This window comes from Martes martes, assembly GCF_963455335.1.
Source record: "Martes martes genome assembly, chromosome: 17".
NCBI lineage: Eukaryota > Metazoa > Chordata > Mammalia > Carnivora > Mustelidae > Martes > Martes martes.
The window spans coordinates 29,464,283-29,483,527 of NC_137905.1; the positions used below are offsets into that span (position 1 = coordinate 29,464,283).

Here is a 19,245-nt window from a genome sequence, read left to right on the forward strand (position 1 = left end):
TTTTTTTTTAAAGATTTTATTCATTGATCTGTGATAGAGGGAGATGGAGAAGCAGACTCCCCGCTGAGCAGGGAGCCTGATGTGGGGCTTGATCTCAGGACTCTGGGATCATGACCTGAGCCGAAGGCAGATGCTTCACCAACTGAGCCACCCAGGCGCCCATATGCAAGTATCAAGTCTGCACAACGACCTCAGGTGGTAGATACATTACTAGGATCCCCATTTTGAAGACAAGAAAACAAAGGTTTGAAAGGATGGTAGCCTTAGGGTCACACACAGGACCAGGATTCAAAGTGGGGAAGCCGGCAGCCAGGAGCATCGATTGCCCTCCAGGAATCAGAAGGAAAGCTGATGGATGCTAACAGGGTAAACAGAATGGGGGTGCAGAGGACACAAGTTTTCAACCTGTGCGAACGGGCCAGGGGCAGGGGATGAAGGGCTGTGGGCGTCACTGCTGCGGAGACAAGGCAGGGCGCAGGGGACAGGCTCTCTCCTTCCTGGTAAGAGACAGCCAGGGAATCAGACCCTGCACACACTTTCCCAGAGGCCCCAGCTGGCCCAGGAGTGTATCGGGGTCTCTCCAGTGAGCGCCAGGGATCCTGGTGTATCCTTCTTCTGACAGCCGGGAAGCCAGCTCCGGGTCCCAGCAGCCGCAGGTGTCCCTGTCCTGCAGGAAGTCATTACCTGTGTCTCTTCAGCTCCTCCCCTTCACCACCCCAGCCTCGACATCGCAGCGGCCCGGCTTCTGCGCAGCCGCTCCCGACAGCACTCCTGGGCCTTTCCTCCCCCTTTATGGTTGTCAAATTGATTTCACCACCGTGGTACCTATGGCTCTCAATGAGACTTAATTAAAAATACCATTTAATCACAAAGTAACAAAGGCAAACTGGATAAATGGCATTCCCACATCAGCACCTCCTGGTCTGCTCTCTCCTCTCCTGCTCAATCTGTTTGGAGGAGAATTGCCTTTTCAAATAAGAATCCCCCTGTCTTCCACGCACTCGCCTCTGACAGAGCTCCAGAATAAACAGTATTTAGCATGGCATGGATCCAAATGTATGCAATTTGCCCAGTGGTAAAATCAGCCTTAACTAGAACAGGGGAAAAAAAAAAAACCCACAAAAAACAAAAACCAGTTGCATTCGAAAATACCCTTCCCCTGAAACACGCAAAAACCCTTCTCCTGAAGGTCGGGTGTCCATTAAATAGGGCCTATGGACTCTCATTCCCAGCCTCCCTCAATTCAGCTGGTGACGGATTTAGAAGCTTATTACTAAAATTGTGTCACAAGCGATGCCACGACCCTGCTCTTTTCTGTCTAGTGAGCTCCCCGGGCGGGGAGGCTGCGGCCGCAGGAGCTGCTTGGGTGAGGCAGCAGGGCGGGGCGCCCCCTCACGCACCCGGAGGGGCCCCCAGCACATCCTCCCCATCCCAAGATCTTGGCCAGGGCATGGGAGTCCCAGTGAGAACACCGTGCCTTTGGACGGACCGTCTGCTCTCTGAGAGACTCCCGGGAGTCCAGAGAAGACCGCACCACCACCCCACGCAGAACCCATGGGTGTTTCTCAGGGGTCTGGAACCAGACCTACGCCCCGCCCCCCCGATGCGTCTCTCCCACTCCCGGTTTCCCTGCTTCCGCCACGGCCGCTGGTATTCTTCCCCGGGCACCTGCCTGCAGCACTTTCCTGTCTCAGGACCTTCGTGCCCGCTGTTCCCTATCCTGGAAAGCTCTTCCCCATCACCTCTGCCTTCCCTGACCTGATCTGAGTCAGTCCCCAGCGACGCTGTGTCCCACCCCGCCTTCACCCAGTGGGTTCCCTTCTGGCACTTACAACCGTCTGAAACCGTCTTGTTATTGAGTTGCTGGTCTGCTGTCTGTCCCAAGCCCGCTGAGTGGGGTCAGGTGGTCAAGCAAGGTTTGTGCGAGGGCAGAAGGAAGGGGAAGTCAGGAGCATCTTAGTGCACAGGGAGCTCCCCAGATCGCTGGGACCAGGGGGCCGGGAAGCCGGGCAGGAAGTGGGGGCGGGGTCTGCTGACTCGGGGTGGTCCCCGGACCAGGTTGCCCACTCCCTCAACCCCACACGTGGCCCGTGTTCCCAGGGAAGTCCTCCCCTAGCTCTCAGGGGCAATGGGCCTTCCTTTGGCCCTATAGAAACTGAGTTGATGGCCACCGCCCCTGGCAACCCCCTTCATGATGGCTTCCCGCACAGCACACATCATCCCCACACACGCGGAGCCCATGCTTGCTGAAAGCCATCATTTCTTTGGCGAAAACGAGATCTCACCTTTCAGATTCACTGTAGGTAGTGGTTTCTCCCACCGTGGTGGTACACCACCTGGGTCCATCTGGAGGTCTTCGAGAACCATCTCCACCTAGCCCCAGCCAAGCCAAGGAAGCAGGCCCACCCACCAGCGTGCAAGCAGAGATGAGCAGGACCCTCTCAGTTTCTTGTCTTAGCCTTTTAATAATTTTATTGCATATGAATGTTTTATGATGTACAAGACACATTACTACAAGTAGGCCACAAACAGAGCTCAAGAGTAACACACACACATCAGGGAAGCACTAAACATGATTACCTATTCTAACATAGGGGTGCAAGCAAGCAGGTGCGGGGTGCTGTCCGCTGGGGGTCGGGTGCTGATAAATGACAACAGGGAGCACCAGGGGCCATGGAGGGCTCCCGTCCCGCCCAAGCGCGAGGAGACGCTCCCTAGCTCGTCACCATGCCAGGACGGAGGCCGAGGGCTGCCAGATGTTCTGAATTCTAAGGAGAACACACACGTTTTTATTTTATAGGAAACCTCCCAATTCTGAAATATCGGCACCTCAGGAAACAGAACATGGAACATTCACGGGCGCCAAATACAACACTGGAGGCGACGTGGCTGCAGGCTCCCTACGTCCCAGAGCTCATGTCATCTCTACGACAGCCCAGTGGGCCGCACTTCCTTTCTCTCTTCCCGATGAGGCCTAAGGACATCGGGGAATTCATTTGTGGTCTGAGAGAACCGAGTCTCCAGACCATGAAACCCTGGCTGCTCTGTGTAACACGGCGCTTCGGCGGTTAGCTCTGAGGACGTGAACGCCACCTTGAACCCGGAGAGTCTCAGGGCAGGAGAGAGTCTCTCAATGAGCACAAGAGCTCTTCAGCTCCCAAACTACGGTAAACCACTACGAGAGAAGGTCCCGGGTTGGGGCGAGGGGCAAACTACTCCCATGATTTCTGAGGTCACCACAGGGCAGGAGCCAAGCCAGAAAGGGAGGGATGTGATCATGGCGTCACGAGAAAAAATCGGCACGAGGACAGAGGAAGGAGGGGACAACGTCTACATCAGGTCAGCTTACAGATACAGAAAAATACTAATATTTACTGGGTATCTAACTACTTGTTAGGAGTTGTTCTACACCTGTAGCTAGGTTAGTCCCTTTACTCTTCACCTTGTGAGTTGGTGCCTTTAGTATCCCCATCATATGGATCAGGAGACTGAGGCAAAGTGACACGCCAAAAGTCACAGAGCCAGTGCGCTCTAAAGCCAGAGCCCAGGTTTTAACCTCTACTATACATCGCCTCTCTAATGCACAGGTGTCATCAGGATGGGGCACTGGGGCTCCTTGGGCCTCAAGCCCACCTGTCATTACATATGGATGGGAGAATTCCAGAAAATGCACGTGCGGGCTAAATCCATGAAGCAATGCCAACAGGGCTGCGTCTCTTTCATTAGCTCAGGGAACCTTCCCAACGACAGATGTCAAGTGTATTTTAATTTCCAACACCTCCTCATTCCCAGGGGGCAGAGTACAGAACTCATAACTCAGGCTTTTACGGAAGAGACAGTGGCTTCTCTTCAGTGACACACTTTTCTTTTCATTCCTTTCGCGTATGGGGATGGTGGCTACAGACAAGTGGAGAAGAGAATTTCCTGCTTTTTATAGAAGTGTTATCCAACAGGACTTTCCACGATGAGGAAAATGTTCTGCATCTGTTTTGCCCAATACACCAGTCACCAGACACGTGTGGCTATTAAGCAGCTGAGGAACGGAATTTTTATTATGACGGAAAATGGATTTAAGAAGCCACACCCAGCTGGGGGCTACCATACTGGACAGCAACAGCCTCTAGAGGGCGTGGTAAGAAATGGGGGGGGGCAGTATCTAGGTTCTGTCTTCCCTTGAATGACTTCGCAGGCTTCTACTCTAGAGTTTCTGAAAAGGCTGGGGAAGGTGGAAAGTGGGTTGGGCTCGGCCATAGACTGGGCTCACCCCTGCCGCCTGGGCCCTTGGGAGCTGAAATGGCTCCCGTGAAAAATCCAAGTGGGGAATAGTATTCGGGGGGCAGGTTCTTGTTTCGTACCAAATCAGATTATAACACTGTGCCATTTTTAAACATTTTAACATTCATGGGCTTCATTCCCTACTCTTCCTAAGGGGACCCAGATTCTAAAATCTAAAATCAAGTCTACCCATACTGCCCTTGCCCAAGCCCACGGCAAGGTTGGAGGAAGGAAGCCAAAAATATCTTTTCCTCCTCCACCTAAGACTTGTGCTCCTTCTAGGGTTTTCCTTCCAGAAGCAGACCTCTGAGTTCTGAAACGACGTCTGTGAGATCGAATGGCAGAGACATCGAAGGGTCATCCTTTTCCCAATACGGCCGACACTCTGGCTTCTGATCCACAGGTAAGGTTCGGGCAATCTGGGACTGGCACCTGGAAGGGTAGGAAGAGGCAATTAACCCACGCGAAGAAATTCCGGAAAGACCCAAGTTCACGGGCATTTTGGAACGACACCGCCAAGCACTCCAAAGACAGTGCTTCACGGTGGTGGTAAGGATGAAATGAAAGAATGCGCTCACCAGGCACAAAGCAGGTGTTAGAAGACAGAAGAGCTGTTCCTCGTAGCGTTGGAACTTCTTTTTCTTTTTTCGATTCCCAGCTTTGTATTATCTCTAGTGGCTTCACAGAAGCCAATCACCAGGGAAATTCAGTTACTCTGCCTTTAAAACGGTGAATTATTTTTTCATTATCTCAACTGTTATTTAAAGTGTGTGATTAAGCCATTATCAGATTTAAATGTTTGTGGGATTTCGATGTATTACTAGATTACTGGGAAAGATTAAATTGAATTTACTGCATTAAAACGTCCAAGAATAGATTAAACAATATTACGGGCCGGGATTGACTTTGGAGATTCTAGAGATTTACAAGTGTCCCAGCTTGCTATGCTCAGAAAAAGGCACTCCAAGGAGAGACGGATTTATAAGGATATATGCAAATAGAGGTTAATAATCATTTCCACTGATGAATAAGTGGGGAAAACTTCCACAAAATTAAATTAAAAGGCTAGCAAGAGTTACTCCCTAAGGAAAACACTTAAATCACAGTTTTTATTAAATGGATTATTCATCAATAGTAGAGAAATTAATTATCATATGCAACTAAATTATAGCCTTGTAGGAAAAAAGTTGGGGCGGCATCATCCCCACCTTGGCAGGCATCGACCTCTCAGAGAGACCAGCTTATTTAAAATTGGTCAGGGAAAGCTCAGTGGCTTTAGCTTTATTCATCTGAAAAATGAGGATCAGAGAGAATGAAACACAAATGGCGATAAGAAATAAACAGTTTCCCTACTCCCTTGGAGGGCACGGCGGTGGAAGCCTGTGTCCCGGGAAGAAATAGTAGGAGTACACCAAAATGAGATGCACGGGTTCTTCCCCACGCCCAGCTTCTCTGCATTGTTCTCGAAATCAATTAAAAAGTGGCCATCGCCACGATCCGTCTTCTGTGGAGGACGAACTCCAAAGACATCAAAGGACAGACTATCCCGGTCCTATGTCCGAGCCTGATGGTAGGGAAGGTTCCTAACGAAAAGACATCTTCTTCTCTGGGGAATTATTAATGGTGAGGGGATCCCCATGGGAAAACATACTTCAACTTTATACCTATTTTCTCGTGTGGTTAATTGCTCTACCGGCATCCTCTGCACTCAATCCGTCGTACATTACACATAACATTCCAATATATCTTCGGCTCTCCGCGTCAGACCCTGATAATAGCGTCTGTTAACATGCACTAAGTACTATTATGTACCACATCACTTCATAAATAATAAGATTAGCTGACCTCAGGGCCCCAAGAAGAGTAATGTGTTTAAATGTTCTCATTATTTATTTAAAACAAGAATTAAAGCAACAGAAGCTGCTTTTGACAATCCTCTTAGCATAAATATTAAACTGTTTGCACTGATAAGCCCCACACAGAGCCGAAGAACAGAGGGTGTGTTCTGCAGACGACCTGGTGATAGGTGTTGCGGACGGTGCCTCGTGCTGCCCTGGTGTTGAGGCTGCGTCTCTGTGGTTCTAGAGACAGTCTCTAAATCACAGGAAGGGGAGGGAGGGAAATTAACATTCAGGGGGAGCTGCGACTAATTACAAAGGAACTCGGCAAAGCTTTTCAAATTGTGCTCTCTCTCTCTGCTTCAAAATCACAGGGTAATGCTCAATTTACTAGGTAGGGAAAGTTATTCCAAATTGAGCAGCTCAACCTCTCAGCGGATAAATTATCTGAGCACACATTATCCCGGCTGGCAGATTAAAGGCCTATGATAAGTGTCGATCCACCTAGAATATCATCAGGTTTGTAAAAAGTCAATAGAGATGCTTTTTCACCTGTCAGATGGGTTTGCCCCATCGCTTTGAGAAAGTATTAAAGATACGAAAGCCTGCCACAGAGGTTTGCTTATGCCCTGTTGTATATGCCCCCACGCCCACCCCGAGCTTTTCCTCTGGGTCCAGCTGCTCTGTGATTTCCTGCCCCACAAAGAAGGGCCAGGCTGGTGTGGGAACGACTTCCTTTCCACGAAGGACCTGAGAGGCTAAGGGGCTGGCTACCATCACTGGCTTCCCTCTGGGCTGGAGGGAGAACCCTTTGCAGGGTCTCTTCCTGCTTTGAATTCACAGCTTTCAAGGTCACTTTCAAACTTCTTTTAATGCCCTGTGCTCCTTGCCGATTTCCAAAAGGTAGTGACGGGGCCCCAGCAGAGGACTCATTATTTTAGGTGATGCTTTACCTACGGGGGAGGATGGCCAACCCCCGCTTCAAATCCTAGTGTCTGGTTCCATATCACGCCAGATTGTGGAACCGAAAGAGAAGGGATTGAGCATGGATTGAAGGCGTAGCCCCTTTTCAGTTTCTTTCTTTCCCTTTTTTTTTTTTTTTAAAGATTTTATTTATTTGAGAGAAACAGCCAGAGAAAGCACAAGCATGGGAGGGGCAGAGGGAGAGGGAGAAACAGGCCACCCGCTGAGTGGGGAGGGAGCCTGACATGGGTCTCCATCCTGGGATCATGACCTAAGTCAAAGACAGAGCCTTAACCGACTGAGCCACCCTGGTGACCCGCCCCTTTTCAGTTTCAATTCCTCTTGCTCAAATCACTCATTCTGCCTCCTTTTGGCTCATCTCCTAGAATGGGGCAGGAGGGAGTTTGAAGCGTCGTGGCGAACTTGGCACCTGCTGCTATGTGGGGAAAGGACATCCCAGGGTGGTTTCTCACCCTTGCTGAGCGGAGCCTCAACTCCCAGTCCGGTGGGAGTGAGGATGATGAGGAGGAGGAGGATGGTAATAATAGTATTCACGGGGGTGTTGGTAAGGATAAATGAATACATACATGCAGGGTGCTTAGAACAGCGCCTGGCACAGAGTAAGCACTCAACAGATATTAAATATTATCATCACCACCATTATTTCTACCACGAGGACTAGTGACAGACAGATGACAATGCCAAGAGCTACCTGTCATCCCTGTGGAGATACAGAAGCCGCTCTTTCTGGCTCGAATCACACTGAGCCTGTGTCTGAGTCCCATACCATGTGATAGGCCTGGATGCTGAGGCTTAGGTAGTCAAGCTCCTGCAGCCTCCCAGAGACAGGCTCAAATGCTCCGGTTCAGAAAGACTCAACCATTGCTCCCGAAGACCTAGAATTAGTAAAAGGTGCTGTCGTTGGACTTTCGAACGGGTGGCTCTTCCAGACTGATTTGGCATTTACAGGGAAGAAAGTAGGACTGTTTCTTAGCACACAGACTCTACAATTCCTTGCAAAATAAAGGGGCCCTAAGTTCTCTTAGGTCGTGTTTTAGGAATGCTGACCGTGGCACACATTTGCAGTCTGTGTCTACCCCTACCGTCCCCACCAAGAGGGCTGTAATTTTCCCGTAGGGAAATCCATCCCCTTTCCGTGCCTGGCCATGTGGTTTGGGTGGGATTGGCTCCCCTGCTACAGCCAGCTCAGCCTAATGAGTACATCCCACTCTCCCAGCCACAGGAAGAGGTTTTCGGGGGAGGCATATGACCCAATCTAGGACAAGAGGGAGAGCAAAACCAGAGGACTGATGTGGGAGCTGCAGGAAAAGCCTTTCTTATCTCCTGTGAGCTATCAGGATGCATTGTCTGGGAGAGCCACAGTCCTTTTGCTTGGTGCAGCAAGGGGCTGGGTCCTAGGCAATATTGTTTGTCCCTGGATCAATCCTCACCTGAAGTCAGGCATGCTTAAACTTTTTTAGTTCCATAGCCATGATTGAGTTAGGTTTTCCTGTCACTTGCAACCAAAGAGGCCTGGCTGACATGCTGGCCATGCTCCCCACCTGTCAGTTATTTCCCCCCTTTATACTACAATGTCCGTTGCCACAGGCCTGCCTGCCAAGGATATGTGGATGGTCCTGTCTCCAAATTGAGATGCCGCTGCTGAAACAGTAAAATGTGTGCAGGGATCATCTGGGTATGAAAGCAGGAAAACACTGGCTTTTGGTTTTTGTTGCAATTGTATTTCTATTTGGGACAAATTCTTATCCAGAAAACAAGGGTGTGCTGGTGTCTTCCAAATAGGTCTCTGCATGCAAACAAGCCAGTTTCAATGACCACAGCTGGATGACTTTTCTCAAGAAAGTTACAAAAAAAATTCTCCTAAACTCAGTGTTCCCTAAGACAGCAGATTATTCCGGACCCACCTAAACAGTAAGAAAGTTCTCTTTTCACCTTTCAATTTTGTCCTCTGTATTCCCATCCTAAAGCAAATCCTATTTTCCATGCTTCTTTGGCTAGCAAATAAACTTGGATCTACCCAGAAAGCCGTGCCCCTTTCATGAAGCATTACAGAGGGAGAAGAGTAAAATAATACACACGTCATCTCTCTCCCTCCCAAATTCACATTATTCCGAGATTCCAAGGACTGTATGAACCAACCCCCCAAAACTCTGGCTACCTAGGGATGGTTCTCCCTAAATGAGCTGGTGTCCTAACAGGAAGCAACTGACAGATGTCCTATTGGTTGGCCCGGTAGCAGGCTGCCCACAGGTCCCTCTTCTCTCCCCACAGGTGTGACTCACATGGTGCCTCTGCACCCCGGGTTTCCCTAAGGGCCACACGTGCATCTGGGCGATCAGGATGGCGGCCACATTAGTGAACACTGGTCGCCATGCTAAAATTAACCACTTTAGCTAAAGTGTGTGTTAATTATGGGTATGCAAGCAGTCAATAAAAGGTTAATGCAAAAGTCAAAGGATAAATTTCTTCCCTTATTGCACCACTTCACAGACTAAATGACTAACATTATACTTTGTGTTTTTAATCAATAGGTTTTACAGTAATGTGCTGGCCATTGATTTTAAGAAAACATACACGGTCTTCCTCCTTGTCCTTAAATTTTGCAACAAATAAAGGAGGACAGGTAACGTTTCCATAACTCTTGGTGACGTGATAAAGATTTCAAGAGAGAGGATGCTTAGTAAGAGAATCATCAAGATAAGCAAGCTTAAAAAAAAAAAAATACAAAATACCGAGAACTTCATGGGGACATATTACCAGGCACACCCAGTTGAGGAGACAAGAAAAATAAACTCCTGAGAGGGAGTTCTTTAATGGGAAACAGGAGAGCAAAGAGTAACTCCTGCTTAAAACAATTACATTTTGTAGCTGTTTAAACAAAAGACGCTGAATATACAGCACTGCCTTAATTTGATTTTTTACAACCTGAGAGAGACAGGCGAGGTAGGTATTTGATCCCCATTTTGAGTGAGGGCTGCCTTACCCACAGTTGACCAGGCGGGTGTGGGGGAGCAAGAGCTGGGCCTGGCCTGGGCATCCAGCTGGCTTCCCCTTCCACCATGTTCCATCATTCTCATGCGCTTCTTTTTGGACTAAAACGGGCCCCGTTCCCCGACTATTTAGCTGTTCTTGACACATTTAGATATCCAGGAGATTCCAAACCATTTTAGAGAGAAGGAAGAGCAAAACTTTTTTTTTCCTTCAAGTTCTAGAAGAACTATTATCACAGCAAATGACTGACAAAACTTCCTTTGAGCTCTGACGACTTGGCGTTTCTTATGGCATAAGCATCTACGGTCTGGAGAAATGAAAGACACATGTTCATCTTTTAGGGGCATAAACTGTCTCTAATTATATTCCTGGGGTGACCTTGAGAAAAATCGCTCAACCTCTTCCTTTCCTCCGCTGTTACATGAAGCCAATGGTTCTCTGCTTCACCGGGTTATGCGAAGATAAAACCAAGTATGTCCATAAAAGCCCTTTAAAATAGGTAAAATACCGCACAAATGTATAATTATGTCTCAATATCCCTTTCCTCTCTGTACAGACACAGGTCCTATTTTTAAAACCTGGCTGATTATGCAATGCTGGCCACAGGCGCTCGTAACGCTTAGAAGTAAAAATGAAAGAGCTCGCGCTTCTGAAGACCGGAGTGATTTAAACTCACAAACTTCACCAGAAAATACACAGTGAACTATAAAAAGGCGCACTTCTCTGCAAGTCAGAGTCCTCTCCAGAATTGTAATTTACAATGAGGAGCTGACGGTCACTCCGGCTGGTGAGCAGGAATCTGTCTTGGGCTACCAGCCCCATCAGAACGCGTTCCCTCTGACCATATAAGCCAGCATGGAAGGCCTCCGAGGCTTCGCTCACGCAGCCCACACTGATACGGCCTCGCGTCAAATCTACATTTAGCTGCAAAACCCAGCTGGCGGGATCAGCATGGAAACAGTGGGAAATAATGAGATAATGGAGGCAACCAGCTCCTCTATGGGCTTTCAGGCCTTGGAGGGAGCAGGAGACCAACAGAGGGGACGGAGTTTCTCTGTTCTTCCCATTCTCTCTGGGACCATGAGAGTCACAGCATCTTGCCCCACAGGGGGATTCTCGTGTTCAAACCCACGTATTTTTCATATACCATCCCATCGAAATCACTGATGGGTACTTTATGTACAAATCTGGGGATTTGCACACATCATTCAGACTCTCCTTGAGGTCTACCTTGAACATGACATTTCAGATCATGTCTGATCTTGAGTGAGTGGCCAGTCCTCACTGGGCTGTTTCTCATGGTCTTACTACGCTTTGCTCCAAATAATCTGTCGTTGTCAGTGGTAAGAAGAGTACATGGTCCAGTTTCTAATAACTTCTGCTCAACACGCTAAGTCCTTTCAAGAGAAGTGAGCTAACCCGTTTATAATTTGTCTTCTCCGACTTTCCGTCATCGCCATCAGAGCTCTGTGGGCCTCTCTGAAAACAAATAGCAGCCCTGTCGTATCTACCATAACACTCTACCTTGACAAAGCTGGCTTTAGAAAATCGGCATCTTAAATTGCTAGAACTCAGTTTACCCACTGCAGAACTACTAAGCAAATCCAATGGCTAAATGAGTTTCAACAAAGGACGTGTTCACTTTCTCTCTGAAAGGCTTTTAACCTCTTGCCTCTGTACCACATGTTAATGTTTCCAGATCAGAAAAGTCAACACACATCAGAGTGAGGAAAAGCCAAACTTTGGCCCATGGGTCAGCTTTTTTTTTTTTTCTTTCCTTTTTTTTTTTTTTTCAGGTCAATGTACGTTTTTAGTCGGTAGTATTTTTCAACCATGACCACTTGAGAGAGAAGGCTTGGCTTAACTTCTAGTTGTGTAAGAATCTACCTAGGGTTTACACTTCAGGGAAGTCTGCTGAGGTGTGTTAAGAACCAAGTATCTCCAACATGCTTGTGAATGCCACGCCATCAAGCCACATGGCCATGTAGCCATTTTTTCAGAAATCGTTGTGCCATTCAGTATGGATAAACCTGCTATCTAAGTCTTAGTTGGTCAGTCAGCATATTCATGGAACACCGAGTGGGGGTACATACTGTCTACACACTGGGAAGAGAAGGGAACAGCATAGGACACAGCCCAGCTCCTGGAAATGACTTGTGTTCTCCACCTTCGTTTGGAACTCAAAAGGCATTTTCCATATAAACCGTGGTTTTCGTGATTCCCGATTCTTCTACTACCTATGATTTCTCTGAAAGAGCACAGTAATATACTACATAGCCCAATAACTATGATTATCAGGGTTTTGGGTTTTATTCTGTGGATTTGGTTATATTTGAAAAACAAACCACACAAAACATTTAGAGTTCTAACTTGGGACTCCATGGAGAAATTTCCTTTGATAAGGGTTTCCCATCCTTCTGGCTCATCGAACCAAGGCTTCTTTCCACTCTAATCACTGCTAAGAGCTCCTCTGGCCAATGGCAAAGCGTCACCAAAGAGGAAAACTCGGGGGTAAGGATAAAGGCGCCCAGGTAGTACCTGCAGGAGGTTAGGAGATGAAGAGACATGGGACACAAGAGCCTCTTGCTGGTATAAAAATCAGGGATACATTTTGGTGATGGAACGGGTCAAGGCCATGGTCATGCTTTCTTTCAGGCCCGGGAGTGCCATGCCCTTTCCCTTTCTAGTGCCAATATCTGCTGTCTCCTCCAATCCGTGCGGTGACACTGTGTAAGCCCCACATCTCCTTACCCTCTCTGAAACTGCTCGTCTAACAACTTCAGATCGTGTTTGCTGCTGTGGGAGAGAATGACAGAAGAAATTCTATCTTGTGCCAATGCTCCTCCAAGTGTCATTTCTTCTCAGATCGGAGGGATAGTAGTAATGCTAACAAAAACATTACAAAGAGCCAGTAACAAATACCAAGTACCACATACTTTATACAACTATTTAAATTAACATTGGTCCTCCAAATGGAAACTGAGGCCCAGAAGATTAACTAATTCATCCAAGATTTCACAGCCAAACAAAGGACAGTGTCAGGATTTGGCAAAATTGCCTGACTCCAAACTTCAAGATCTTTGCACTTTTCCAAAATACCAACATCGAAAGGATCACTTTAGGCCCTTGTTAAAAATACGGTTTTCCAAAGGTGCCTAGCACCAGGTCAGACCCTTCAGAGAGGAGGGTCTGGTCAGTCTGAATTTTCACGAGTGACTCTTCGGATCAGGCCGGTTTGTAAGAACACTGCACCACGTTAATATGCCACAAAGGACCACAAAGATGCTGAAGTGGGGCACGGAGGGGCCACACGTGGGCCCATAAAGAACTCACGTTATATCCATATCCATTTCAGAGGACGCCAGACTCAGAGCTGGCTCTTGCAGACACGAGATCTGGCCCCCTAAGCAAGCAACAGGTGACTTCCTGGGGTCGGGCACATAGGACAGGTCTCTTGGAGTCCTTCCCTTCCTCCAGGGACTCTGCCGGGCCTGGGGAACCACTTAATACGTGAGACTGCCTGGCCCACTGCTGGGGTATAAACCCAGGGGGTGGAGGGTTGAGAACAATTTTATCCCCAGTCCATTTGTCGGCTTGTCAGTGCCGTAATGACAGTGATGAATGGGCTACCTTGACAGCTCAACATTTAGGAGCTGCTGACCTGTGACCTCTGGTCACATGATAGGGTCACCTGAAACTTGCATGACTTCTACCTGGTCAAGGGTAACAATATAAGGGTCAACTATGCTGGACGATTATATGTATCCAGTCTGAGGCCGCTTGGTCAGGAGCTTTAAGAGAGGCCGGGTTGGGTTCCCCGGCTCACAAAGCTATGGAACCATCGCAGAAATACGCCTGACAAAAGATATACAATTTCAAAGCAGTCTAGAGTAACTTTCCTTGCGAGGGAATAGAATGAACTCATTATTTTTAAAGGGCAACAATGAAAACAAACACTTTGGAGAAAAATATATTCTGCCAGTGACTCTGCCACTGGGAGGGAAGCTTGGAGGCACAGGCCCTAATGAGTGGTATTAATGCTCTCCCTGCAGCTGGGCAGAAGGTTCAATTCAATGCCGGTACTGGAACGAAATCTCCACCGGCCAGTCTCGAGCCCTTCTTTCAGCTCGAGAATACGGCTTCTCTGCCTGTCCGGTCAGCACAGGACCCCACAAAAGGACCATGATGGACAAAACAGAACCCTTCCCAATTTCAGGACATCCCCGTTGCTGAAACTTGTTTGCATGGGACAGTCTCCAACTTCACGAAGATTCCAGAATGACTTATGAGCAGAAATGCAAGGCCACTGTCATTTTTAGAGGCACTGTCACATTAAAAAATTATATATATATATACACACACACGCGCGTGCGCACACACACACACACACATACATATATATATATATATATATTTCTTCTTACAGATCTGAAGATTTTACTTTTTGGCTATCTGGTTAAATTCCATTTATTCCCGATCAGATAGTAACAGTCACGTAGGTCAAGAATACAGTGTCGTAAACGAAAGCCAAAGGGTCAGTGTCATTGATTTGCAGAATCTAGAAACTTCATAACCCATGCAAGAAGCAGGCACTGCAGAAAAATCTGATTTACATCAGAAGCCTGGTTCCTACAAAGGATTTCCCACCCCCGCCCCCCCACAAAGTCAAAGACCGACAGACAGACTGCCCCTGGAGCATAATCCACTCATACTCCTGAGAGATGAGCAAAAGCAAAGGACAATGGCTTACAGAATAAAAGGCCAGCTGTTCTGACTTTGGAATGCTCATTTGAGTTGTAAGCTGTGAAATAAATTTGAGTTGATGGTTCCCCCATCTGCTCACCTGTCAGTCTATCTCCACTGTACTGCTGTTTTTAGAAATACTTCCGTGTAACCCGCTTAATTGGTTCTGGGATGCCGAGAAACATCTCCCAAGTTTATTTTAACCTTATTCTGAACATGAGGCTACTGGGCCTTTGTTTCTCCGCTCTTCTTTAAAGAGCATTCACTAACGGGTCAAGAGCACGCACAGTAGAAAACTCAGTGTAGCCCAACACCGGCAGCGCGGGGCGGTCGAATTCAGAACTAGAAAACGGGGGGCCGAAATGAAATGCCAATCTGTCAAGGACATACCAGCCTGCTGATGAGCTTATGCTCCCCGCTGGTTTAAAAGCTGAGGCAGAGTCAAAATTCTTGCAATGGCGCGCAAGTCCCTTTGTGATCTATACCCTTTCTGCACCGGGTTCCCTGACCCTCCCTCCTTCTGCTTGTCCCCGTGTTCCCTTTGCGCCGCTCTGTACCGGCTCATCTGCTCTTCCCTGAAGAGGCAAAGAACATTCTCAGGGCATTAGTATCTGCTGTTTCTTCTACCTTGAAAATTCTTCCCCCTAAGGGCTCCATGTAGCTTGCTCCCCCCCAACTGCTCAAACAGAATCCAATCAGTGCGGCCTATCTTGAGTGACCTTCCCAACCCAGCAACATCCCCCTTCCCTCCAACCCCCAGCCCAGCACTCCCCATCTTCTTTCCCTGCACTATTTTTCTACACAACACCTGATACCATTTGGGGTGTGTGTGTGTGCGCGTGTGCGCGCGTGTATGTAAAATGAGCTCCCCGGAGACGGGGATTTCTGCCTGGTTTGCTCACTGCTGTCTCCTGCAAGCCTCGAGCAGAGCTGGGCACATCCCAGCCACATTTAATACAGCGGAGTGCACAGAAATGATTGAGAACTTACATCGGAACCCTACTTCTTAAAAATAGGACTGATTTCCCTGCTACACAACCAATTGTCTAGTAATGATAGTAAAAGTACGAGACACCATCAAAGGAGGAATAGTAATACCACAACTAGCCACTGACAAGGAGGATTAGGGATGGCAGAAAGAATGTTGGGGGGTCAAAGGTCAAGCTCCAGCCCTGCCACTCCCTTACCCTGTGATGTGGGGCAAAGCGGCGGCTTTCTGGTCACCAGGACTTAGGTCTGTAAAATGAAGGGTTGAATCAGACCATCCTTAAGGTTTCTCCCATCTCTAGAAAACTGGGATTTTACCAACACGCAGTTAACCTCCATATACCTTATCTCTTGTGACCTTCACTATGGTTGGGAGGAGGGGTGTTACCCGGTTTGGGACAAGGAAGCAGAGGCCTCGCTCCAGGTCACGTGGCGGGAAAGTCACAAAGCTGGGACGGGAACTGAGGTCATTGCTAGGCCAGCATTTTTCTGTTTAGCTGCATTTCCTCCAGTGGTTGAACTGAAAAGTACTCCCAGTCGCTGTTACTCTGATTCATAAACTACTTTTGCAAGCAAGTCCTAAGCCCCTCAAAGGTAACACCCACGTGTATCACAGGTTCCACGGGGAAGGATCCACGGATTCTCCAAGCCGCCACCTCATTCCAAGGTTGGAGGTAAGAAACTGCTCCATTTGCCCATGGATGTTCCATGGCAGAAACAGAAGTCTGTAGAAGGGCAAGACGTCTGCACAACTGTGGCATCAAGACCGCTATGCTACCAAAGCCCTTGGATTCCAAAGCTGTCGGAGAGATCCTGGTCTTAAATCCCAAGCAGATATCCCTAGGATCTGCAGGACCCTGTTCCTGCAGCTAATATTTAGAAATTAAAAATAATTTTACCGGGCACCTGGGTGGCTCAGTGGGTTAAAGCCTCTGCCTTTGGCTCGGGTCATGATCCCAGGGTCCTGAGATGGAGCCCCACATCGGGCTTGCTGCTCAGCAGGGCGCCTGCTTCCTCCTCTCTCTCTCTCTGCCTGCTTCTCTGCCTACTTGTGACCTCTGTCAAATAAATAAATTAAAAAAAATAATTTTATCCCCATAAATATCTATGTTACTGGGTTCAGGGGTCAAGACAGATGACAACTCAGTGTAGCTTACGGAGCCTGCTGGCGGGTAAAGCCCAGATTTGGGCAGAAAGTGTATGACTGCTGCTCTGTTTTCATTCATTCATTCATCCATCCATCCATCCATTTATTCATTCAGCAGATATTTACAAGGTACAGGATCTAGAAATGCCATAGTGAACTAGGACAAAATCCCAAGTTTCGCAGAGGTTACGGTCTGCTGGGGGAAGACAGAGAAGCAGCTTGTGTATCTGTTATAAACTTAGCGTGGAGCTGCCAGCAAGAGGGCCTGGAAACAACAGTGGCTACAGAAGACAGAAGTTTAGTTTTCTTTCACATTAAACGAGTCTGAGGAGGTCACAGCTGTCCAGAGATACCTAGGACCCAGGCCGTCCCGTCTACTTTTTGGCTCTGCTGTTCTTAGCTGACGCCGGCCATCCTCGAGCTCACCTCATGGACCTGGGTTACTCCAGCCACAGCAGCTTGAGCCCCAGGGAGCCCCAGGGAGCCCCAGGGAGCCCGAGGGAGTGGGAGAGAGGAGGGAGGGGTTAAATGTGCACTTAACTCCTCCTTTTAGGGAGGACAGGTAACCACCCGCCGCCTCTCTCTCACTGATGAGAACTCAGTCCCTGGGCTGCCCGAGAGGCTGGTGATTGTAGGTTTTTAAGGAGATGGGCGACCCATCTTTCCTCTGTCGAAACCAAGATTCTACACTAAGGAAGGAGGAGCGAATGGGGGCAGGGGACAGCTAGTCTCCGCCACAGAATGGAAGCAAATAGATACGAAGACGGTTTCTGCTGGAGAGCAATGCTTTGGAGAGATGGGGGAAGGGCGCTGGCCACAGGGGCTGTGGGAGCCATCTGTCTGGGATAAGAGTACTTTGGGGGACCCATCAGGCAAGCTAAGCTCTAAGGGACAGCGAGGAGGCCGCTGTGGCTGAAGGAGGGTGACGAAGGGAAGGAGGAGATGGGATCCGAGGAGTCCAGGGAAGCCACGGTGAAGACCGATCTTACTCTAAGTGAGATGGAAAGGTAGTTTGGGAGAGTATTGTGCAGGGCACCGATAGCATCTCTGGACCAGTACTCGGCAGAGAGCTTCCAGACTCCTTTAGAATTGGGTCATCTCATGAGGGTAAGCTTCTCTGCTTGACCCATCCACAGTGTTGGGTTGATGAAGCAAACTATCCTCCTTAAGACTCCTTCCTGGCTAATAGGCCACTCCCCACAGCGGGGGCTGCGAGGGAGGAGGGCTCTGAACCTGATCGGCCCAATGCCTTTGATGCTTTGTTCCTGCTTTGCCATGGAATAGAAAAGAAGAAATAACCCTAACCCTCCCTGGATTCCTGAGGTCACCTGATGTGTATCTTCAGAAATCAACTCACATCCAATTTATGCTGCTCTTTTTCTTCTTGGGGCTGTGGACTCGGGCCGAGGAACCAGGGTAATCCTATATGCTGAGAGCCACGGAAGACCGAACAGGCCTCTGAGTCAGCACTAGATTTGCTTCTAAAGTGACTTGGTTTGAAAGGAGTTTTTAAAAATTGCGCTCAGTAGGAGGCAGGCCACACCCCGAAGTTCCCCAAACAGAGCTTCTGCCATGCTGTGGGGAGAGTGCGCCAGCGGGCAGAGTCCCTCAGAGCCTCCGGAAGGAAGGCCCAGTTGCCGGACAGACTGCTTCCAGGTGAAAGAGTGGCCTCTGAACCCAGTGGTGAAGGCGGTGGGCTTATTCATTAGTCATCACAACCACAACTCTCCCACCTGGGCATCTCTGAGGACAGAGAAAGCCGAGGGATGAGTCGCTCTCTATCCATTACTGATGGTCTCAGTGTCCCACCACCTGAAGCGGCCATGGCCCAGGCTCACACTCCAGGGCTCCAGCTCCTTCTCCACTGTCTGGGGTGAGCTCATACTCCCAGCCCCGGTGTCTGCTTGTGGGATGACCTTGGGAAGGGCGCTCAGGCAGCATTTTCTCATTTGTCAAGCTGAGATAGCCCCAGAACCCCGGAATCCCGTTTGGGAAATACTCAAGCAGGGACCAAGACTGGCCATCTCATCTCACGGCCCCCTGGCTCTGGGAAGAAGGCTTTTACCAGGGGCAGGAGGGGCGGGGGGAGATGAGAGAGGTCACGTCCTTGCCACCTGCCAGCTAGGGATGGGGGTGAGGTGGAAGACGAGAGCTCGCCTCAGCTCTGTGCAGGAAAAGACACCCTTAGGTCGTCACTGAGGATCCCGGGCACTTTCTTATTTGCCAAAATTCAGAAGGTCATCAGGAATCAAAGGACGACATCTGCTTGTGCGGAATGTC

The 19,245-nt window shown here is 48.7% G+C and overlaps 1 protein-coding gene across 1 annotated transcript in view; it reads right to left on the reverse strand.

The window, feature by feature from the left end:
• Nucleotides 1–2,451: 2,451 nt before the first annotated feature.
• FTO (FTO alpha-ketoglutarate dependent dioxygenase) overlaps nucleotides 2,452–19,245 on the reverse strand; it is a 371,751-nt gene continuing 354,957 nt past the window's right edge. The window contains exon 9 of the mRNA XM_080828266.1: nucleotides 2,452–4,707. Within this exon, the coding sequence (XP_080684392.1) occupies nucleotides 4,554–4,707 (154 nt within the window). The 3' untranslated portion in view covers nucleotides 2,452–4,553. The remainder of the gene's footprint in view (nucleotides 4,708–19,245) is intronic.